This window comes from Ctenopharyngodon idella, chromosome 20 (assembly GCF_019924925.1).
Source record: "Ctenopharyngodon idella isolate HZGC_01 chromosome 20, HZGC01, whole genome shotgun sequence".
Lineage (NCBI taxonomy): Eukaryota > Metazoa > Chordata > Actinopteri > Cypriniformes > Xenocyprididae > Ctenopharyngodon > Ctenopharyngodon idella.
The window spans coordinates 17333004-17357764 of NC_067239.1; the positions used below are offsets into that span (position 1 = coordinate 17333004).

Consider the following 24761-nt stretch of genomic DNA (forward strand, 5'->3'; position numbering starts at 1 on the left):
CTGGGTTTCCTTTGTGGGAAAGTTAAGCGATTAAACAAAAATATAGATATATAAATAAGTATTTATTAGAAACTTGAATATTTACAAAAGCACTTTACATTTATTATGTACAATCTGTCTTTAATACACAGCTTTAAATTGCCTGTTTTTATAACATCTGAACTCCATGTTCACTAAGACCAAAGTGCAGCAGGTCATAACACAGTTAACCTTTGCCAACAAGGTTGTTTAGAGTAATTTCAACATGCTAGTAAGCACATTATCACTCCTCTACAATGTATCGGTCAGCACACCCTGTGTGACTGTGTGTGTTCCTGTTCTCTGTTGCCCCATCTGTTGGTTGATGTTAATAATGCAGATGAGAAGAAGGAAGACCACTACAAAATCATCCAGTGTGCCCAGCACACTGCTCAATGGCCCAGGAAGAGTCTCCAGTGGGGAAGCCAAGGACATGGCAGCGCCAAATCCACAAACAGCCACCCTCAAGAGAAAGAGCCACACCAGTCCGCTCATGTTCCCCAGCCATCTCACCAGCAAGAGCAGGAAGAGAGGTGTATCACACAGGTAGTCCTTTACCTAGAAAGAAAAAGACGACAATCAAATTGCAACATATGGCCTAGCACGTGGGATATCAGTGTGTTTGAATAATAAAAACATATCCGTGGGTGTCTTCCAATTGTAGGCAACAATGCCCTTCCTGGCATGTGGTTTCACAACCTTTGTTGCATCAGGAACTGACATAGGTGTGGTGATGTGATATAGTCCAGAGCAAATAAAATGATAAACTCTTTGCTGAGAAGTAATAATGGTAACTGCATTGATTTACTGGGAGCGGCACGAGCTTGACAACAAAAAAGAAAGGTTATATATCAAGTTCTTTAAGTCAACCGTCACCTGTCTTTGAGAGCATGCGCAGTAGGCACAACGCCGAGACTGACCGGAGGCTGACTACATGATGGATAATGCCGAGCTACTACAATTGTATTGTCTCAGTCCGACTTAGAAAAAACCAGATTGCGTATGATTTGAAAAGCGCTTATATGACATTTATATTAATGTTTTAGTCTGAGTAAAATGGAACTTCCTCTGACTAAGTATTTACCTGTCTTGGTGCTCCAGAGTAGCGCTTGTTATAGTCTCTGACATGCCTCAGCACTTCTCTCTCTTTATAGTCAGCTCTGTTCTCGCTGAAGAGACGGCACATCTTATTCACCTGAGTATAAACAATAAAAGACAATAAAATTAGAGATTCGTCTTTTCTGTATGTGTATATATGTACACAAAAAGACAACCCTTTGATTTTAGTTGTTGCCTTCTATATATATATATATATATATATATATATATATAGGTGCTGGTCATATAATTAGAATATCATCAAAAAGTTGATTTATTTCACTAATTCCATTCAAAAAGTGAAACTTGTATATTATATTCATTCATTACACACAGACTGATATATTTCAAATGTTTATTTCTTTTAATTTTGATGATTATAACTGACAACTAAGGAAAATCCCAAATTCAGTATCTCAGAAAATTAGAATATTACTTAAGACCAATACAAAGAAAGGATTTTTAGAAATCTTGGCCAACTTAAAAGTATGAACATGAAAAGTATGAGCGTGTACTGCACTCAATACTTAGTTGGGGCTCCTTTTGCCTGAATTACTGCAGCAATGCGCCGTGGCATGGAGTCGATCAGTCTGTGGCACTGCTCAGGTGTTATAAGAGCCCAGGTTGATCTGATAGTGGCCTTCAGCTCTTCTGCATTGCTGAGTCTGGCATATCGCATCTTCCTCTTCACAATACCCCATAGATTTTCTATGGGGTTAAGGTCAGGCGATACCATGGTCCTTAAACCAGGTACTGGTAGCTTTGGCACTGTGTGCAGGTGCCAAGTCCTGTTGGAAAATGAAATCTGCATCTCTATAAAGTTGGTCAGCAGCAGGAAGCATGAAGTGCTCTAAAACTTCCTGGTATATGACTGCGTTGACCTTGAACCTCAGAAAACACAGTGGACCAACACCAGCAGATGACATGGCACCCCAAACCATCACTGACTGTGGAAAATTTTACACTGGACGTCAAGAAACGTGGATTGTGTGCCTCTCCTCTCTTCCTCCAGACTCTGGGACCCTGATTTCCAAAGGAAATGCAAAATTTACTTTCATCAGAGAACATAACTTTGGACCACTCAGCAGCAGTCCAGTCCTTTTTGTCTTTAGCCCAGGCGAGACGCTTCTGTCTGTTGTTCAAGAGTGGCTTGACACAAGGAATGCGACAGCTGAAACCCATGTCTTGCATACGTCTGTGCGTAGTGGTTCTTGAAGCACTGACTCCAGCTGCAGTCCACTCTTTGTGAATCTCCCCCACATTTTTGAATGGGTTTTGTTTCACAATCCTCTCCAGGGTGCGGTTATCCCTATTGCTTGTACGCTTTTTTCTACCACATCTTTTCCTTCCCTTCGCCTCTCTATTAATGTGCTTGGACACAGAGCTCTGTGAACAGCCAGCCTCTTTTGCAATGACCTTTTGTGTCTTGCCCTCCTTGTGCAAGGTGTCAATGGTCGTCTTTTGGAAAACTGTCAAGTCAGCAGTCTTCCGCATGATTGTGTAGCCTACAGAACTAGACTGAGAGACCATTTAAAGGTCTTTGCAGGTGTTTTGAGTTAATTAGCTGATTAGAGTGTGGCACCAGGTGTCTTCAATATTGAACGTTTTCACAATATTCTAATTTTCTGAGATACTGAATTTGGGATTTTCCTTAGTTGTCAGTTATAATCATCAAAATTAAAAGAAATAAACATTTGAAATATATCAGTCTGTGTGTAATGAATGAATATAATATACAAGTTTCACTTTTTGAATGGAATTAGTGAAATAAATCAACTTTTTGATGATATTCTAATTATATGACCAGCACCTGTGTGTATATATATATATATATATATATATATATATATATATACAAAGATATAGATATACAGTCAAACCAAAAATTATTCAGACATTTTTGATATTTTTTTACTAGTGGGTGCAGGACACTATAGTTAATTTATGTAAGTGAGGATAGCAGAATAAAGTAAACTGTGACATACCCAAAAATTCTTCATACAGTGGACTACCAGTAAAATTGATAAAAATTTGGAACCAAAAATTATTCAGACACTTTGACCTGATCATGTTTTGCTTAAGTGTTATCTGACATAGTTAAGAATTTTTTTTTTCTGACACAGTTTAACTCTGAGATCTTGTCATATATTATAGTGAATATAGTATTAACTGTATTAATGAATGAAATGTTCAGGGTGTTTAAATAAATTTTGGTTTGACTGTATATATATTAATTAGACTTCATGAGCTAAAAAATCTCTTACCGTCTGTCTGCACAAAGGACAGTTGATGGCATCTAACCAGGAGCAATGTTTCCAGTAAGATATCAGACATGATGCTAGAGAGGGAAAGAGACAGATGACAGATAAGCATTGGCCTCTCCTTTACCATAGCGCCATGTGGCATGTGCCAAGTGTTCTTGGCAGACAGAAATATTTGCAATAGTTTGTTCTAAACAATTTTTTTTTATCAGCTAGATGCCTTAAAATTTCCTTTTCCATTGAAATACATTGACTTTGGTGATTCCGAAATGTTTTTGGGATTCCATTATTCACATGATAAAATCACACAAAAATATGGTTTGTTGCTATATTCAATCACTTTTTTGATTCAGGTAAATCTGGCATATCCAAGTCAATGGAAGATTTTTTTTCTCTCTCAAAGCAATAATTTAAAATAAATTAGTTGGTCAGGTTCACTACTATTTATATATTTAGTCAAATTTATTTGACTAGAAGAAAGAACAATAGTAATACCAATAGACACTGGAACAACTGATGGAATCTAAAAGCTAGACGTGCATGTATATCACCACATATCTGTTTATTTTTATTACTAATTTTTATTGCTTGTATTATCTTTGCTGCTCTTTATTTCAGTCTCTTTATTGAGCTTATTTAAGGTGCCTATGGTGCAAGAATTTTGTATTTTGAATTTTGTACGTTTTGAATTTTGTATTAACCTTGTAGTTTGCTGTTAATGTATATCTACGAATTTTCCATCTCTGAGTGTGTATTCACGTGATCTGGGTCAGGAGAGGGGCACGGCTTTCGTAACTATGGTAACAGTATAATATTAAACTCCATACACAACACTGCAGAGTCACATGACTGGGTAAGTATTCAGTACTTGGAGTGTAAATGACTACCACCATCTGCTCTCTCGCTGTTGACCAGTTACTCTAGTCTAAGGCACCTTAAGTGAACCACCATGTTATGGTTAACATTATAAAACACTAAGATCTGAGATACAAATATATATACACACATACATACACACACATATATGTATATGTATGTATGTATATATATATATATATGTATATGTTTTTTTTTTTTTTTTTTTTGTGCAATGACGTATTTTGACACGCACCACAGAAAACATGCCCACAGTTTGTCTCTACAGGATAGCTGGCGATCTGTAAACACACAGGGCAGTGGATGTCCCTGTTGCCTGCTGGTAACCACATTTTAGGCAAATCCTGCAAGTATGAAATGACAAGATTAATACTCAAAAAAAAAAATCACTTTTTCAAGTTCTTGCAGTAATACGGCATTTATTTCTAGGATTATGTGTGATTTTGTAGTATTGTAGTGAAATACACAATTCTAATGGAAAATGTTGCATTTAATTAGAAAAATACACAATGTAGGAATTTTACAAGTGGTCTCAGATTTTGGCGCCCAGTGCATGTGTGTATTCACCTCTCTGTTGTGCACGTGAGGATTGTGTGGCTGACCTTGACTCCTTATCTTTGAGAGTAGAGAGGACCTTTAAAAGTGAGAGATGCAGTTATTGAAGTGCTACTGTGGAGTTTGTGTTCACCCATTCTTTCAAGACTCCAAATAACAATGCAGGACTATAGAGTTTAAAAGATCATCATCATTAAATTTGCATCAGGAGTTGAATTACTGTTCATTACAGCTGATATACTTTTGAAATTCTGAAGTCTTTATTAGAATAAAAAAACTTGAAACCTGATTAATAAAACCTGATTTGTCTTACAAAATTTATTAAACGTTTTATTAATGAGTATAGTCTGGATAGGCTGACTCTGGAGGAGCACGTACAAAATCTAAACTTAGCTGTCTGACACACCTGTGTTTACTCATACCAGATAACGCAATATCAGGCAGCCTTACGGTACATCAGGCTTTGAAATATGCCAGTACTGAACTAACATTTGCCTTTGATATGAAAAGAACTTTATTTGCAGTTATTATATCTTGATATCCTGCAGTTATAGTATCTAGATATAGCAAAATTGTCTGTAAAACAACAGCAATGTGCACATGATCCCATAGGAAGAGAAATGTAGGACTGTGAGTTCAAATTAGAACTGAAAAAAATTTGACTGACATGTTGAAATCTGATGTCGTAGTGCTTAATGTGTCTGTGTGGAGCCTTTTATTGCCCCTACATTCCATAACACTATTAACCTGCATTCTCAGGACACAACACTTCATCATAATACATGTATAGCTTCAAAAGTATTAAGTTACCTGGTTGCCTTCAAATTTTGAGTTCATTGAAATTAAAAATTTGAGTTAATACAATGAAGGCGATTGATTTAATCAACAGAAACTCAAAATATGATGTTATCTGAACCACATTATCTAATTTGATTTGACAAAATAAAAAATGTGATAAGTCATGAAAATAATTTTTTACAGTGTACTAATAACATTATAGTAATAACAGTAAATTATGCATAATTGCATGCCACTAACCCTTAACCAAACCCTAATCCTAACCCTATATTAAGTACATGTATATTACTTTACTGTATAATTACACTGTAACAAGGACACCTTAAAATAAAGTGTAACCATAATTTGTTTTGTTCATATACACAATTAATACAAGATGAATGTCATCATTTAAACACTCAATTAAGGATTACCATACATATCAAAAACACAAACAGTCTCTCACTTAAAAAAACAAAAAATTATCTCACCTGTTGTGGAAGCTACGGCTGGTGGACATGTTTCTTGTTCGTAATTCAGTTGCTTTCTCTCATGGAAGGCAGAGACTGGAATGCTTTCAGCAGCTTCACTGTAGACGGTAAATTTGACAGACAGGTTAATCATTAATCAGGGCTTTCATTCCCACTTCAGTGCCTTTTTTGGAGATTAGGTAACTACACTGATATCCTGTTGGGTTTTTGAAATTCAGGTAAAATTTCTTGCAATCTTCCTGATCTCTGCAATATGTTCATCAATGTGAAAATGTATTGATCGGCAATAGCTTATTTGTGCTGATCAAAGCCACTCCTCTGTCTTCAGTGTTTTATTTTTGTCATGTGACCACTATCACAGGTTCAAAGACATGGGTTGTAAGTCTCCTCCTACTTTAAGTAGGTTAGGCATCTGGTTAACCTGTCAATGGTTTACCGTAAGTTTACACAATATACACTGTCCCATATGGATGACCAAAGAAAGGCATTTCACTTGGATGGGATGCCTCAAACTTTCATAACTGGGGCAATCCAGCAGGTTAAAATAAAGCTAAACCTACTATAATACTATACCCCATTGGCTCATTATATAAGCCTACATATGTTGACCCTCCGATATGTGTACCCGTGTACAGTATGTGTAGCTGGAGCATATTATGTGTGAGTATTTTTAAATAATTATTTAAATATTATAAATATTTATTTAATATTTATATTATAATATATAATAATATTTAATATGTATATTATAATATTTAATATTTATATTATATTATATTATTTAATTTTTATATTATAATATTTTATATTTAAATATTATAAATATAAATATTTAATAAATGTATTAAATAATTAACTCAATATTCTTTATTGACTTAGTTACCCCATTTCCACATTGGCTCCATACCATATCAGTTCATTTGCCCAGGACCTTTTTTCTAAAAATTTCTCAAGCTAATATTTATCTTTCCCATTTTTGCCTAAACTGCAAGGTCAGAGTGGCTGAAAATAGCAGGGGCAGGTTAAAGGCCCCTGGCCCAAATAAGAATCCGAAGGCTGTCATGGTTTAAAGTCCATATCAAGTTTAGCAGGTTTAAATTCCAACAGAAAATGTATTTTTGGCTTATTTCTTAAGCTCAAGTATATGTTGTAATGTGACCAAATTATGCAGCTTTGTAGTGAAATTAATAATAGGAAAAAAGGAAAGCGTTATAAAAAAATGCAATTTATATGCAATTTGCAATAAAGGCACTAATGTGTTTCTTATTGTATATATAAACTTAGTATTCCCACGTAAGCTCATCCCATATAAGGTAAATGCATGTGACTTTACATCACAATCTTATCGTATGTTTTTATCACAAAAAGGTAATAAAACCTTTGAGAAACATTAATGTTTAATGTTTAGCAACAGAAAATGCAAATCCATGTAAATCAGGATACATCATTCTTCCTTATTTTGTATATGATTCCTTCAGAGCGAGTGAGGTTCATTTAAAGATTTAGACTAGTTATCTTTATGATGTACCATTAGTTTAGAAGCTTATCTGCCCTGTCATATTTGTATAAGTGCCAATAAAATAAAATAATGACTACGTTCTCAGTCTTTGTAAACTGTGTGAGCTTGGGCTCATGAAGCATTGATCAGTGAATCTGATATTTTACATTCATTGTTTAATAAATATTTAAACCCTAAATCCAGGTTAATCTGATGGATTTGTGTCAGAACGTGATACAGATTTCTAAATTTCCTGGTTCAAAGATGACATAGTGAAATCTGGTCATTAGCTGGATGACAATGATGTTTTGTAGTCTGTTTACTGGAGTAGATGTATTGGTGTAAACTCAGTTGTATTGTTTTTGCTACACAAATTATTTTAGTTATTTTCATGAGGAAAATTGAGTAGAAATTACTTAAAGGTGCATGTTGAAGATGTGTAAAAGCCAGTTGGTCAAACACAAATTAGATGAGTTCAAAATACTTAGAAGTCTGATGCAAATAGTTGCCTCAATTTTTTGGAGTAAAACCAAGGTGATATTTTTTACAGTTTACTAGCTTATAGCCTTCCTCATACTGACCAAGATGGTTTATTATCCTATATTTCTGTCATGTGAGGGAAATTTAAATCTTAAAAATGTCCTAATTATAAGCTAAATATTAAAATTTAAATAGCCTATGTAAAAAAAAAAAAAAAATGTTTTAAAATGCTTATTTAGGTGAATCTGGGGCATTTTACATTTTTGTTGATAAATTTGAATTTTGTAACACACTGTGACTATTTCACATTTACCCTTAGGTGCCCATATTTTTTTTCTATAGTGTGGAAAGCGAACCTATTACACCAAACAAGCCGTCTGTCAGTCTTCTCAAATCTCTATTTTGATTGGCTGCTCGCTGTCCTGAACTCAAAACACCATTGGTGTTTTATTTCTTGCTGTTGCGCTCTTGATCCCATCAATCCCCCAATCCTTATCAACGCATCACGCACTGTATCAGAGGCGTGTATTCACGAAGCCTTTACGTATCAATTTGTGCGTAGACGCAATAGACGTGAACGTAGCGCTGGTGAGAGCTAGGCAAATACACTCGCAGGTGGGAAAGGGAAGCGCATTGTTGACAGGTGGACGGAAATATTTGCCCGATAGCACAGAGGAGAGATGGATTTAAATAAAACGCTGTGCGAGAGCCTGATTATTTGGGTAAGATCTTGTCTTTTAGTTTAGCTCTAAAGATCACCAGAACCAGGAATCGTTTATTTATCTGCGATCAGATCCATGATGATAGCGTTACCTGTCGCAGGTAGTCGTTTCCTTCTGGAGCCATGGTCAAAAATACCGGAAATAAGACATTTAAATGTGCACTTGCTTATGTAAACCAAACGCGGTCTGCGGCGCACCATTACAACATTAACAAATGCGCTCATTTCTCCACGCGGCACCCGTCCAGCACGCGACACCAATATGTAACATAACGACAAACTAGACTCAAAATGCGGTTAGACATGTAAACAACACAAACACTTACAGCCAACCCCTTCCTCATCCGATTTAGGTGTCTAATCTGGTTAGCTAGAGTATTTGTGGAATGTCTCTTATGCAATCAGATATTCCCAGTCTCAGTTTGATGTGTCGTTTTGATTTTTGACTGTGGCTTGTGATCGCGGACGGCGCGTGCTTGCGATTCTCTGTATTTGGCTCTGATCCATGGCTGTGTTTACATTGCGTTTGCACCAGGGCCCTTCTGAATAGTTCAAAATACTTGTAAGGTTTAAAAGACCACTATATTTCCTGGATAATAATCTATGTGGTGTCTCTATGATACTGTATATTTTCATTAATTCTGCTGCAATGAATGGCATGCCCGTGCTTATGATGGTTATCTGAATGTATGGCACATTTTAAACGCAATATTTGTTTGCTAGTATCCCAGAATGATATTTATATAGTGATCTCTAATGCTGTAGTCAGAACTGAACACCCAAATTTTATTAATTTCAATTAATAAAAATACAATTGTTCACTGGTCATGTTAGATCACAGTGCTTTAGCTAACTAAGGTGAACAGATACAATTTTGAATGTATTATAGTACATTATACATGTATAATAAATGTAAAAATTAACATTAATATTAATAAATGCTGTAGAAGTATTGTTAGTTCATGTTAATTAATGTAGTTAACTAATGTTAACAAACAAAACCTTTTTGTAAAGTGTTACCATTAAAATAAATAAATGGGGCTGCTCAATTAATTGAAATAAAAGTGAAATCCTTTTTATAGAGTTATAATAATTACAATAAAATATACATTATTATTAATGTGTCATTAAATTATTGAAATATTAACATAAAATCTCAGGGGGTACATCAAGTAAATATTTAACATATAAGGGGTTTTGCTGACAAAAAATTGTTTGGAAACCCCAGTAGTAATATATACTCACTGTAGTTTATCATTGTTTATTTTAGTATTACAGTATATACTAGGGGTGTAATAGTATATCGTGTCACAATATATCGCAATACAAAAATGCAACAATATGTGACCCTGGACCACAAAACCAGTCATAAGGGTCAATTTTTTTAGATTTGAGATCTGAAAGCTGAATAAATAAGCTTTCCATTGATTGTTAGGATAGGACAATATTTGGCTGAGATACAACTATTTGAAAATCTGGAACCTGAGGGTGCAAAAAAATCAAAATATTGAGAAAATCGCCTTTAAAGTTGTCCAAATGAAGTCCTTAGCAATGCATATCCACTCACAAAAATAAATTTACAAAATAACGTCATGGGGCATGATCTTTACTTATATATAATAGCCTAATGATTTTTGGCATAAAAGAAAAATCGTCATAATTTTGACCCATACAATGTATTGTTGGCTATTGCTACAAATATACCTGTGCGACTTATGGCTGGTTTTGTGGTCCAGGGTCACATATGTATCGTGGATAGTGACAATCTGTATTGTGGATAGTTCACCCAAAATGAAAATTACTGTGTGAGAAAAAAATCAAGTTTACAGAGTTTTAGTGTCAGTACTACATTAAACTACTAAATGTTGAATATAATGTATAATAATGCAATGGGGGAATATTTGTGGGTCTTGATAATGCCAAATGTCTTATGTTACCAGTAAAAAGTGGTCTACATTATTTTAAATATATCTAGTCAGTGACAGAGTGCAAGCATATTGGTTTAAAATAATTCTGTATGTTCAGCTACAGAATCATGAATATTTTTATTCTGGTGTCACCATTGTCCTGTGCATTGGGTCACCAGAACCAAGTTCAAGCCTATTCATTTCCACCCTCAATGTAATACCAAAATTTAGCATTTTAATCAGCAGAACATTTTTGTTAACCTTTTACCAAATGTCTTGGAGTATCGCAATAATATCATATTGTGAGTTCAGTATCGTGATATGTATCGAATCATGACATGTATCGTTACACCCCTATGTTTCATTTCTTTGTATGTGTGGCCTCAGCTGCAGACCTTCAAAACCGCAGCCCCCTGTGAGACGGTGGAGGATCTGACCTCAGGGGCAGCCATGTCACAGGCTCTGCATCAGATGTGAGTGTGTTTACATTTACTTTACATTTATTCATTGGCGGATGCTTTTATCCAAAGCAACTTGTATTGCTTTCATTCTGTGTATTTGATTGGCATGAGTGTTCCTTGGTAATTGAACCCATGACTTTGACGTTGCTAGCGCCATGTACTACCAGTTGAGCTGCAGTGTGTCCTTCACTCATTCATTTATTCATACTTGACTGTGTTTTACACTTTTCAGTTGCCTCCCATCTTCCTTTTCCCTTCTTGCTCTACTAAATCAAATTTGTTCTTTCCAGGTCAGCATTACTGATTTATATCTCAGCTTGTCAGTGTCTGAATATTTTATGACTTGTATTGGGTTGTTGGTAGTCCTCAGAGTCATATTACCTTAGTTTTAATGTATATATTTTTTGTTTTTTTGTTGAATAAACATTCAAGTGTAGTGAAATTTAGCATATATTGTTCTTAGAAAGTCTGAGAGTGTGATGTAATGGGATGAGAACAAGACATTTAATTTGATTTTACCGACTGATTTGAATGAAAGCATCTGAAAGTATCTGAATTAAATAAGACTGAACTGCACTGATCAATATGTTTCAATTACAGAGATCCTTCATGGTTCAGTGAGAGCTGGCTGTCCCGCATTAAAGAGGATGTTGGAGATAATGTAAGACTCAAGGTACATTTATTTTCCCTCCCAGACCTTGGTGCTTAAATCAAATTTTAAGAACATGTCCAGTATAATGTATTAGTGAAAGTTAAAGCCTTTGTTTCACTCCATTTTTACAGCTGAACAACCTCAAAAAGGTCCTGCAGATGATTGTTGATTATTATAATGAGGTAAATGACACCAAGTTTTGGTTCATTAAAATGCTTGCATCATTTGAACCGTTTCTGCTGTTTCATGCCATTAGTCAGACTTTAATTCTCTGAAATGACAAGAAGGAATTAACCTTTCATCTAACAATTTACACATGCTGACAGTCACATATATGTGTGTAATTGTTGGGTGGTTTAATTATAGCACCGTCTGTATGAGCTACAGATATTTTAATGCCTGCAATTTTTTCAATATTAACAAAGGCACAATCACGATACAATTGGATTCATTCTAATAAAAATCTATGCTTGTATGTGTAATTCCTTATGTGTTATGATCACTTTGTGTTCAGGTTTTAGCTCAGCAGATCACAGGTTTTCCTCTGCCTGACCTGATGCGTGTGATAGAGCAGTCTGATCAAGTAGAGCTGGGACGCCTCCTACAGCTCATCCTGGGGTGTGCAGTCAAATGTGACAGGAAACAAGGTAGTAAAAGGGATAGTTCACCCAAAAACCTTAAGGGCTGCTGTTAACTCCACTTTTTGACATACACTCGCAAACTTCCCTAAGCACTTCCATTCCCCTGCCACCTTTTTTGAATTGTGTTCAACTTCATCAAGTTGATGAGGGACGTTTATTTGGACAGACCCTCAACCTCTTGATTTTGACAGAGGGAATGAGTCTACTCATATGTTTACTTCAGACAGTTCTTTAGACCACAATGCAACACTACTGTGACATCACAACGGCAACTCGCAGTGATCGCATTTAAAGGGATAGTTCACCCAAAAATGAAAATTACCCCATGATTTACTCACCCTCAAGCCATTCAAGGTGAATATGACTATCTTCTTTGAGACGAATACAATCGGAGATGTATTTAAAAAACATCCTGGCTCTTCCAAGCTATATAATGGCAGTGAAAGGTGGCCCGATTTTGAAGCAAAAAAAATGCATCAATTCATCATAAAAGTAATCTATACGGCTCCAGGGGGTTAATAAAGGTCTTCTGAAGTGAAGCGATGGGTTTTTGTAAGAAAATTATCCATATTTAAAACTTTCTAATCTAAAATAACTAGCTTCCGGCAGACAACCATACGCATACTGCATGAGTCAAATCGTGCCACAAGAGTAACCTGTGACGCGATGTATGACGCTGGATGTAGGAGTAGCATAAGCTTAAGCCCGGAACACACCAAGCCGACAATCGGCCGTCAGGCAGTTTTTGTTCGTCGGCCGACTAAGTTTTCTCAGTGTGTTCCACACCGTCGGCTGAAGTTGGTCCTCGTCTGCTTTTTTCCGGCCGATTCGACATGTTGAATCAGCGTCGGAGCTCGTCGGTCAGTCGTGTCATCTGATCATTCTGATTGACTGTTTAGCTACTGCCACCTGCTGGTACGGAAAGGCATTTCGTCTTGCGCAGAACAGACGTGCTACTTGACCGTCGGGTGTCGAGCGTCGGTTTGGTGTGTCAGGGCAACTTTGGACGCAGACGCTGCCGACGTGAGCCAACCCTGCAGTCTGCTTTCGTCACCACTGGTTCGTTGCCGTCGGCTTGGTGTGTTCCGGGCTTAAGACACCTCTCGCGATTTAAACAAATAGGGCTGTGTAACAAACCAAGCTCCTCTTCTCTTATATCAAAATCCTCTGACATTTCTCTTTAAAATTTTAGAATTCTTTAAAATTTTTGAATTTAGAATAAAATTTTAGACGAAAGTTATAGACTTCTAATTCGTGACCGGTGTATTGTTTTGTTCTATCCTCTGCGCTTCCACGTTCATCGTTACCTCATACATCGGGTAAGAGGTTACTCTTCCGCCGCAAATCGATGCGTACGGCCGTCTGCCGGAAGCTATTTATTGTTTTCTTACAAAAAAACAATTTCTTCGCTTCAGAAGGCCTTTATTAACCCCCCGAAGCCGAGTGGAGTACTTTTACAATGGATGGATGCACTTTTTTTTTTGCTTCAAAATTGGGCCTCCCATTCACTGCCATTATAAAGCTTGGAAGGGCCTAGAAAAGTGGACTTATGATGCCGGCATGATCGGCATGAAACGGAAGTTGTGATAAACTTTTCTTCCCTATTGTGATGTATATCCGAGTGAAATAGCTTCTCAAACAAGAAAAAATTTAGGGTGGGACTTGATTTTGTCCATCGGGAATTGATTGGATCATTGGATCGTTGTTGTTTGCTATTGCTGTGATCTCATTTGAGTGACAGATTGTCCCGTTTCCATGCCGAAAAATACAGAAGAGAAGAGATGTAGTTGCAAGAGGGAGAGGAAGTTATTTTGATTAAAGATCACGAGGGCACATGAATTTAAATAAAAATAATGATGTGCACAGATAAATCATTTGTAATAAACACTGCAATATTCCATAAAAAAACAAAAAACAAACAAGAACTATCAATTTTGATTTCATGGTCAATTTAAAATTTTGTCATTATTTACTCTCCCTCATGCCATATGATGCTATTTTCTTGTGATGCATCTATATTTAATCATTTTTAACCCTGTGAGATTGTTGTTTGTCCAGAGTATATCCAGATAATCATGACCTTGGAGGAATCTGTACAGCATGTGGTGATGACTGCGATTCAAGAGGTCAGAGACCATTCATTTTATTCAGATATATTTATATCGTCATATATTTTCTTTAATATAGAATGAAAAGGAATTTTATTGATTACAGCTTATGAGCAAGGAGAATATGTCTCAGTTAGGAACAGAACCTCTTGGAGACGTTGAACATCAGGTAAGAAATACAGACATATAACAACATCATACCATCAGAGAACTGTGTTGATATTGTTATTAAATGTAGTATCTTGAAATATTGTTCAATAATGTTTTCTTGGTAGTTAAAGAAAGCCTTGGAGGATCTGACTGAGGTCATAGCAGAGAAAGAAGAGTTGGCACAGCGCTGTCAGGAGCTCGACATGCAGGTGAAATACCAATTTCAGTAAAACTATTGTCACAGCATTTGCATCTACAAAGAAACAATCATATTACGAATGTTAAATGTAAAGTCACATTTATTTGTACTGTGCTTTAAACAAAACAGACTGCATAACAGAATCTGAAGCAGAATCATCCCTAATATTCTGCTCAATTTAGCTGATTTAATGAAACAAACTTAATTCAGCTATAAAGCATCTGTACAAGTGTTAAGATTGTGACAAAAATGGTTCTTGCACAGAAACCAAACAGCATGTAAATATTATTATTCCTTGTTATCTAAAACTGTATCTACATATACATATCTAAATGAATGTACACAGGTACAGAAATATTTGCAAGCTGCATGCATACAAAAAGGCATTGACAGCATGTGTTTTTGCATCTGTGTTTGCAGACTGTAAGTGTCAGCTCACTGAACAGCATTTCTGATATCTGCTGTTCTGTTTGTTCACCTTCATGGATGAACAGATTTTGCCTTTGAGTGCAAGTATTTTTGTTTGTCTCTGCAGAGTCTGTTTTTAGCTTTTACAAAGAGGTGAAATAATCTATTTTACCTCTTTGTAAAATTTTCATTAAATGTTTAGTTATATATTTATGGAATGTATATATATATATGGAAATATAATGTAATAGTAAATATAAATATATATATATACATTTAAAGGTACGTATTGTTGCAGGATTTGTACTGCCATGTTAACTTTCCTACACCCATAAATGGGTTAGAAATTCATGTGTTGCTGATTCTTGACAGATTGAGTAAAAGTATCCATGACCAATGAGAGGTAAGTCTAAACAAATGCATGGCAACCTAGCCTAACTAAAACTAAAACTCTTCGTTGCCACTAACCAATCTAACCACTGGCACAATGGTGTGTGTGTGTGTGTGTGTGTGTGTGTGTGTGTGTGTGTGTGTGTGTGTGTGTGTGTGTGTGTGTGTGTGTGGCAAAAAGAGCTCATGGGTTCAGTGCTGAAATTATTGGGTTATCAGGTTGCTGTGGTTTTTATATTTGGAGAACTCTAAAACAAGAAGAATAAAAGCCATTTAACATTACCTAACATTAAAGGTGGGTTTGTTTTATTCTCTGAATTATTTATTTTGCTAATTCATTTTGTAACTACATTAATTTGGAGTTTATGTAAAAGGAAAAATTTTGTTTGTTTTGGGTGTTTGTTTTCTAGTTATAATATTGTAATCTGTGATAATTCACAGTATAATAAAAATCCTTACATCATGGTCTATATATATATATATATGTATGTATACACACTTCCATTTAAAAGTTTGGGTTTTTTAACAAAGTAATACTTTTATTCAGCAAGGATGCATTAAATTGATCAAAAATGGTAGTAAATACATTATAATGTAAAAATGTAGAATGTTTTCAACAAAAAATTTTAAGATAATAATGTACCAAATCAGCATATTAGAATGATTTCTGAAGGATCATGTGACACTGAAGACTAGAGTAATGATGCTGAAAATTCAGCTTTGCCATCGAGGGAATAGAAAACAGTTATTTAAATTGTAATAATATTTTACGGTATCACTGTTTTTACTGTATTTTATGTATTGATCAAATAAATGCAGCCTTGGTGAGCATACGAGAGACTTCTTTCAAAAACATTAAAAAATCTTACCAACCTCAAACTTTTGAACAGTAGTGTACATTATACTGTACAACTCTAAATACAATCCTACTTTCAAATATGCCATGTATGTTGGTCATACATGCCTTGACATATTAAACATCAGGTTTCCAGGAAAGCCCTGGTGTTTGACCTTTTTGCCCCTTGATCAGGTGACAATGCTGCAGGAGGAAAGGAACAGTCTCCTGGCTGAAAATGACCTCTTGACTGATCGAGCCAATCAGCTTGATACTTTTGATGACCCCAGCACTCCATCAGGGAAGAAGCACAGCCAGCTACAAATACAGTTCGAGCAGCTTCAGGAGGAGAACTTCAGGTACTGCTTCATCTGACTACAAGTCTCACACTAACTGGCCAAATATTGTCTGAAACATACTTGATATTAACCTGCTGTTATTCTGAATATAGTCGTTGTCGCATAAGTAGTAAAACATTGAAATAATGAACCAAGTCTGGGTAGAATGTCTCCGTTTGAAATAGCTTTCAGTGTAAATAATGAATGTGTGTGGATGTGTGTACTATCCAGACTGGAGGCAGCTAAAGATGACTACCGCATCCACTGTGAGGAGCTGGAGAAACAACTAGTGGAGCTTCAGCATCGTAATGATGAACTGACCAGCCTGGCTGAGGAGTCACGATCGCTGAAAGATGAATTAGACATATTAAGGTATGTGCTAGGTCATACGTGTTTTAATATGTAGTCTTTTTCAGTATTCTTTTTGGGTGTTTTGGAAAGTCTTTATGATTCATTTGTGTTTGTTTAGGAGCTGCTCCGACCGGGCAGTGAAGCTAGAGGCCTCAGTTGAGACATACAGGAAGAAGTTAGAAGATCTAAGTGACCTCCGACGGCAAGTGAAAGTTCTGGAAGAGAAGAATATGACCTACATGCACAACACGGTCAGCCTTGAAGAGGAGCTGCGCAAGGCCAATGCTGCAAGAGCTCAGTTAGAGACTTACAAGAGACAGGTACTGTATAAACATTTTACCAGTTTTATTTTACTGTTTTTGTTGTTGTTGTTTGTGAGTTTGTTTTTTCCACTCAGACATTAAATAGTTGGATATATACTACTGCTCAGAAATTAAAACTTAATCAGCAAGGATGCATTAAACTGACCAAAAGTGACAGTAAAGACATTTACAATATAATGTTACAGAGGATTTGTATTTCAAATAGAATAGAACTGAACTTTTTATTCTTCAAAGAATACTGAAAAAAGTGTCACAGTTTCCACAAAATATCAAGCAGCACAATAGTTTCCAACATTGATGATAACAAGAAATGTTTCTTGAGCACCAAATCAGCATATTAGAATGATTTCTGAAGGATCATGTGACACTGAAGACTGGAGTAATGATGCTGAAAATTCAGCTTTGTCATCATCACAGGGATAAATTACATTTCAAAATAATTTAAAAACAGTTATTTTTAATATTTTTATATTAAATGGTGACCTCATGAGTATTTTAGAGAATATACATAGAGGTTCACACACAGACTTCAGACTTGAAAGTAAAATATCAACATTACATTGTTTCTGTAACTTCAGGGTCAGGAGCTCCACAAGAAACTGTCTGATGAGTCCCGTAGGGCTGATAACCTGGCCTTCGAGATGAAGAAATTTCAGGAGAAATATGATGCTGTACTGAAGGAGAAAGAGGTAGACAGACACATTCACATGCAAATACTCGGACAACTAACACATTACATGACTTAATGCTAACGTGTGTAATTTCTGTGGCACTAGCGGCACCAGACATAAAAACTGTAATAACTGTGTTTCATCAGAGGATCAGCATTGAGCGGGACTCTCTCAGAGAGACCAATGAAGAACTGCGATGCACACAGGCCCAACAGGACCAGCTATTACTAGCAGGTACAGTATGACTGTAGATACCACACCTGGAGATGTTGCAGTGTCCCGCTAGGAAAAGATTGCATTTGTATGAAGATGGTCACTCACAGATATGAATTGATACAGACAGGCTCTGCCAAGTGCGATAACAGTTCCTCCACTCCTTCAAGGAGTGATTTGTTTGGCATAGGCAATTTTAAATTCAAGAAAATCCGTTAGTTCAGAGGCAGTACAGCCTGTTACATTTATATTCTGACCACAGTGCAGCCGTGAACCCAGCTATTTCAGTGATCTGTCTGGGTCACAGCTCAGTAAACACAAACTGAAAATTCAGTTTAGAAGATAGATGGTATGAAATTTGAACTTGTTATTATTTCACTCTTCACAGAAAAGTATCAAACAGGAAGTCCAAGCCATGATAACCTGGCAGCTGAGTTGTTGCCCATTGAGTACAGGTATGATGTATGTATGAGCTAAATCATCGCACATAACTGTTTTCTATTTTAATATATATTAAAATTTCTTTTTTTTTCTGTGATTGCAAAGCTGAATTTTCAGCATCATTACTCCAGTCTTCAGTGTCACATGATCCTTCAGAAATCATTCTAATATGCTGATTTGGTGCTTTTAAGAAACATTTCTTATTATTATCAGTGTTGAAAACAGAAAACAGTGTGGAAACCATTATGCATTGTTTTTCAGGATTTTCTGATGACTAGAAAGCTCAAAAAAGCATAAATTATTTGAAATAGAAATCTTTAAATGTAAAGATATACACACAATTTAAAAAAAAATATATATATATATATATATAATATACATATATAATATAATAGAAGGTCATTAGCAAGACTATTATGGTTGTATGCCATTCTGAACTTATCTAATGTCTTTGTCATTCACATGCATTTTTTATGCATGAAAAATTTAGCACACCTAAATATTTTGTATATGTTGATGTGTATACTGTATCTGCTTCTCCAGGGAGAAATTCATCCGTCTGCAGCATGAGAACAAGATGTTACGGCTGCAGCAGGAGGAGTCGGAGAACGAGCGCATAACTGAGCTGCAAGTACAGCTGGAGGAGGCCCGGCGTGGGCGTAGCCATTTGGACACTGAGAACAGGTACATTTAGAATGCATTTTTAAAAGTTGTACCATTTTTAACTTGACATTTTGTGTTAAAAATGAGTGCCATAGTTTTAAATCGCATGACTAAAGGGATAGTTCACCTAAAAATGAAAACTCTGTCATCATTTACTCCACATCAAGTTGTTCCAAACCTGTATAAATTTCTTTGTTCTGCTATACAGAAAGGAAGATATTTGGAAGAATGTTTGTAACCAAGCAGATCTCACCCCCCCATTGACTACCATAGTAGGGGGAAAAAAATACTATGGTGGTCAATGGAGGGCGAGATCTGCTTGGTCACAAACATTCTTTCAAATATTTTCCTTTGTGTTCAACAGAACAAAGAAATGTATACATTTTTGGAACAACTTGATGGGGAGTAAATGATGATAGAGTTTTCATTTTTAGGTGAACTATCCCTTTAATTGATTTTATAGTATTGATTTTAATGGGTATATTTTCATTTAGTCAGTTTCAGTCAATTTGTAAAAACCCTTGCGAGACCTGTAAAAGCCTTGTGTATTGTTTTATGTGTATTAAGGTTAAACAGAGAAAGAGTCAGCGAGCTCCAGCAGCAGGTAGAGGATCTGCAGAAGGCCTTGCAGACACAGGGAGCCAAACCTGATGATGTAAGTGTGTGTTTAGGCCTCTTGGTGGTGCTGTTTTGGTACATTTTTGGTCATAAACAAGTATAAACATGCACTTTGCTAAATGATCTGGGCTGCATTTCTCAAAAGCATCGTGAGCTAAGTTGATTGTAGAGACCATTGGTTTTTCATTCTTCTTAGGCTTACAATGCTTTTGGGAAATGCAGTCCTGGTCTTTAATTTGATTTATGCACAGCATGCTTTTACATTTCTGGTGGTAGTGGCTTTTCATTTAAAAGTCACATTGTTTGATTCCTTTCATACAGTCTCATCTGAAGAGGAAGCTGGATGCTCATATGTAAGTTCAGACATTTTATCAGATTTTTCTTTGATGTTTTAGCTTTATTTGAGCATCTAATGCACCTTCTGAAGCTTATGGTCCTAATGTTGTTGTTTTTTCCCCAGGGTGCAACTGAATGAGGCACAAGATGAAATCATGAAGAAGAAAGAGCTGTTGGAGGACCTTCAGCCAGATGCTACTCAAACCAGTTAGCTTCCAAATTTTGATTTGACCCTATATTTGACCCTAAATTGCTCTTCATGACTTCATAGACAAGAATGAGTCTCACTCAAACCATCAACTTTATGTGAAACCGTAAACTGATCCTCTTTGAGTCAAACATAAAATCTTATCAACTTTAAAATTCCTTTGAGTTTTAGAGATAAATGTCACTTTCAGGTGTGAAGATGGACGAGCTTACTGCAGCGCTGAAGAAGAAAGATGAGGACATGAGGGCGATGGAGGATCGATACAAGATGTACCTTGAGAAAGCGCGTGATGTAATTACATTAAATTCAACTCTCAAATACATAGCCTATTTTGCTACTAAATGACTTATGCTCTTGCATGTGTTGCAGGCATTTTGTAGTCCTCAATATTTTTTAATGTTACTAAATTATGTATAATTAGGAGAAATAAAACTAAATTCATTTTCTGCATATCAATTAACTACAATTTTAATCGGCCAATATATGCTTTCTTGCATAATTTTAAGCTGTTAATTTTTTTCTTCTTTTTTGAAAAAAGAGAGTGGTATTACCCACATCTTCCAATAGTTACACATATTGTGCATTTTTTAAGGTGATTCGAGCTCTGGATCCCAAGCTAAACCCAGCCTCAGCTGAGATCCAGTCACTGAAAGTGCAGCTCTCTGAGAAAGACAAGAGGATCAATGCTCTGGAGGTAGAGCAGCCATCTCTTCTCACAAACTGCTTTACTATGTTATTCATGTCCAGCAATTTCAGATTTAGTTTCTCACTCAGACTATCATTCTTTCCAGTTTGTTGTTCCTTCACTTATGTCTGTTCTTGTGCAATCTTTCCTCAGCGGGAGTGTGAGCAGGCCAAACTGAGGGAATATGAGGAGAAGTTAATTGTGACAGCTTGGTATAATAAGGTATGTTTATAATGTACAGTGTTAATTATAATAAATTATTTATTTATTTATGCCAATTAAAAATGGTTAGTTCGCCCAAAAATGAAAATTATCCCATAATTTACTCACCCTCAAGTCATCCTAGGTGTTTATGACTTTCTTCTTTCAACCAAACACAATCAGAGTTGGACTGAAAAATATCCTGGCTCTTCCCAGCTTTATAATGGGACTGAATAGACTGAATAGAGATTTTAAGGCCCAAAAAAGCACATCCATCCATTATAAAAGTAATTCATACGACTCCAGGGGGTTAATAGAGGCCTTCTAAAGTGAAGTGATGTGTTTTTGTAAGAAAAATATCCATAACTGTAATCACTAGCTTCCGGTAACGTCTGTCCGTGCGTTCACAAGAGAGTCGAGTTTCTGCATATGGCTTAGGATGTAGGAGTAGCGTAAGCTTAGACAGCTCTCACGGTTTGAACAAATAAGGCTGGGAAACAAACTCAAGCTCCTCTGACATTTCTCTTTTTAGATTTCTAATTCATAACCGGAGTATTGTTTTGCTTTATCCTATGCGCTTCCACGTTTGTTAAACGTCATGCTTCGGGTCAAAGTTCACTTTTCCACCGGAACTCGGAAGCCAGTGATTCTAGTTATAAATATGGATAATTTTCTTAGAAAAACACATCGCTTCGCTTCAGAAGGCCTTTATTAACCCCTTGGAGCCGTGTGGATTACTTTAGTGATGGATGGATGTGCTTTTTTGGGCTTTAAATGCTGTAAGGTATTTATTTATCATTCCTGTGAGATAAATAGGAATATGACTGAAAAATTATTTCTATTACCTGATATTTAAAACGGAAATAGGTGTCTTAAAATATCTATTTCTGTGACAGCTGTAGTTTCTGTAAACTTGTGGTTAAATTTTACCTCCGCTGAAATTCTGCCAGTGTCAGCAGTTTTGAGGCACAATCCTGTGGTGTGGATTCTCCTACAAAGACCCCGTCAAATCAAAAACCAATAGGAGCGCAGAACCTGATGATGCAATTAATGCAACAACAGCAAACCACCACTTGCTCTACACACGTCTTCGTTTTTTTCCATTTTTCTTTCCAAGAGAAGCCATGATTAAAATCAATGATTTGTTTGCTACCCACCATTTTAATCCCACATGTAAATGCGGCTCACCGTCACAGAACGTGTCACGGATTGATGATGTGAAACTCCAGACGAGTCTTGTTGTGTGCGTTCGTTTTTAATGAGTCTGTTGTACAGTCTGACATTAATGACAGTTGATATCCCACAGTGTGACATGGCTTTCAGCTGTGATCATGTTTTTAAAGTATGACAAGCAACAACCGTAAAGGACGGTTATAAATCGTACAGAACACCTTTAAGCATTTTATTGTTTTTTACATTGTTGTCTTGTTGAAAAATCAGCAGCCTTGTGTTCAGTGTTTTCTTTTTTTGTTGTTGTCTTGTGAAAAACATACAGAGTTTGAACTTCCAGAAGATGGCAATGGAGTCACGGCTCAGCGGGCGATCCAACTCTATAGTCCCGCCCGGCCAGTCCTTCCTGGCTCAGCAACGTCAGGTGACCAACGCTCGGCGCCCCATGCCCATGAACGTGCCTGCCTCTTCTTCCAAGTAACCTTGTCCTCAGTTCCTCCCAGCTTCCTGCTCTTCTCCTCCTTTCTCTCATGTGCACACTCAAGTGACCTTAAGTACACTTCTGAACAAGGGGACAAGCATGCCATGATGAACAATAGCATGTCCCCTCACTCTCTACGGTTACACATGTATGTATAATAATGTACATAAGGGGTTGAACTCTGATCAAAGTTACTCAATCAGCACACTATGATATACAGTAGCAGTCTTTTTCACTTTCAGTACTACATAAGCACCTGTAACAGTCTGCAGCAGGGTCACTTCTGAACCAGTATCAATATTAAACATCACAGGTCAATATTTTGTCAGGCTCACTTAGATTGTGCGGGAAGAAATGCATTCAATGCGTCAACAGGTCCTGTAATGGTAGCATGCATGCTTTTGCTAGAAATGACTTCCAGTAATACACTATGCAGCTGTGGAATATATTTGTAATCGCGCAAGTACAACATATAAAACAATGAAAGTATATGCAGACTTCACATTTTGCCCTAACCAATCAAAATTCATTGATCAGGAGGAAGATGTATTTGGTGCTGGACACCAGATTCCTTAGTCTGTTTCTTCCTATTACAATGACTTTCTCAAACAACAACAACAACAACGTGCATTAAAACTACGTTAATATATACATTAAATAAGACATGCATATAATCACTCAAATTGATGAAATCTAAATCCAGGTGCTTCATTCAGTGGGTTTTAGTATTTTATATTCAGTTGACTGTGATAGGACTCTTGCATGCTCTTTTAACAAGCATAAGGGCCTTTTTTATCCACTTAATGTTTCCTGTCTGTGTGAAGACCTCAAATATCAGGATTTGAACACCAGCACAGAATTATAACAGGCCATAGCAAACTGCTGTGAAGGCTTTGAATGTGTTGTATGCCACTCTTTAAGATTACATGCGTGACTTGTGAAACATAGCTGCATTGTGAAATGGCTTTTGCTGTATTGTGAAAATCTGCCCCTGCTTAGGTTGATTTGACTGAGCTATCTGCTAATAGACTAGCTGTTGCAATTTGAATAAGACACGTTCTGTCTATGTTGGGACATACTATTAATTCTGTTTTAAATAGTAAGGTTAATCATTGCGATTCTGATTCGTCTTTTCCGGTGTTTTATTCAGCTAGGCTTTTTTGGCCTGTGATGGGTAAATGCATATGTTTTTTGAAATGCTAATATTTATGTATGATGTGTTCCAAGGAAGAAATCTTAAATTTGTGAACTCAATTTTATGAGCACTGTCATTGTTTGTGAGAGATTATGAATAATAAGATTTGACTCATATGATATTAGAGTAATATTTGGAGTTAAAAGCACTGCAGCCTTCATTTACATGTGATGAATAAACTCTGAAGTTTGTTTTGCAATACCTTCTTGCCTATTTTTATGATTCTAATGTTGAAGTCTTTACTCACCTCTCACCTCTAGATGGCGGCCAAATTAAATGTTTCCTAATTATTTTGTGCAGTCCCACTTTGTGACACTAGTAGTGCTGAAATTACACACAAT

At 36.2% G+C, this 24761-nt stretch overlaps 2 protein-coding genes across 4 annotated transcripts; one reads left to right on the plus strand and one right to left on the minus strand.

Moving 5' to 3' along the window:
• Window positions 1-43: 43 nt before the first annotated feature.
• On the minus strand, window positions 44-9213 carry si:dkey-183n20.15 (RING-HC_RNF170 domain-containing protein). Of its 2 annotated transcripts, XM_051873927.1 has the most exons (7): window positions 9102-9213; window positions 6077-6174; window positions 4821-4887; window positions 4489-4597; window positions 3381-3454; window positions 1103-1213; window positions 44-576 (listed from the first exon to the last, which is right to left on the minus strand). In XM_051873927.1, exons 2-7 carry the CDS (start codon window positions 6103-6105, stop codon window positions 271-273), a joined length of 696 nt encoding a protein of 231 aa, XP_051729887.1. In that variant the 5' UTR covers window positions 6106-6174; window positions 9102-9213; the 3' UTR covers window positions 44-270. The 2 variants fall into 2 exon arrangements, with proteins under 2 accessions (XP_051729887.1, XP_051729886.1); XM_051873926.1 differs by lacking the exon at window positions 9102-9213 and having other exon boundaries at window positions 6077-6347.
• hook1 (hook microtubule-tethering protein 1) lies at window positions 8572-24621 on the plus strand. Of its 2 annotated transcripts, none has more exons than XM_051873919.1 (22): window positions 8572-8776; window positions 11070-11155; window positions 11744-11804; window positions 11927-11977; window positions 12310-12442; window positions 14495-14562; window positions 14651-14713; window positions 14820-14903; window positions 16722-16885; window positions 17096-17236; window positions 17334-17535; window positions 18117-18227; window positions 18356-18443; window positions 18811-18877; window positions 19407-19547; window positions 20094-20181; window positions 20466-20497; window positions 20605-20687; window positions 20879-20979; window positions 21281-21382; window positions 21527-21595; window positions 23070-24621. In XM_051873919.1, exons 1-22 carry the CDS (start codon window positions 8735-8737, stop codon window positions 23223-23225), a joined length of 2133 nt encoding a protein of 710 aa, XP_051729879.1. In that variant the 5' UTR covers window positions 8572-8734; the 3' UTR covers window positions 23226-24621. The 2 variants fall into 2 exon arrangements, with proteins under 2 accessions (XP_051729879.1, XP_051729878.1); XM_051873918.1 differs by having other exon boundaries at window positions 8573-8776; window positions 11744-11816.
• Window positions 24622-24761: the final 140 nt, after the last annotated feature.

Bases quoted from the DNA above. Each gene is read 5' to 3' on its own strand.
- hook1 (XM_051873918.1), top strand. From the start codon at position 8,735: ATGGATTTAAATAAAACGCTGTGCGAGAGCCTGATTATTTGG. The intron at 14,563-14,650 runs GTCAGAGACCAT...TATTGATTACAG, and splicing joins TGATGACTGCGATTCAAGAG to CTTATGAGCAAGGAGAATAT. The intron at 20,498-20,604 runs GTAAGTTCAGAC...TTTTTTCCCCAG, and splicing joins AGGAAGCTGGATGCTCATAT to GGTGCAACTGAATGAGGCAC.
- si:dkey-183n20.15 (XM_051873927.1), bottom strand. From the start codon at position 6,105: ATGTCCACCAGCCGTAGCTTCCACAACAG. The intron at 3,455-4,488 runs GTGCGTGTCAAA...TTCCCTCTCTAG, and splicing joins CTGTGGGCATGTTTTCTGTG to CATCATGTCTGATATCTTAC. The intron at 577-1,102 runs GTAAATACTTAG...TTTTCTTTCTAG, and splicing joins ACTCTGGAGCACCAAGACAG to GTAAAGGACTACCTGTGTGA.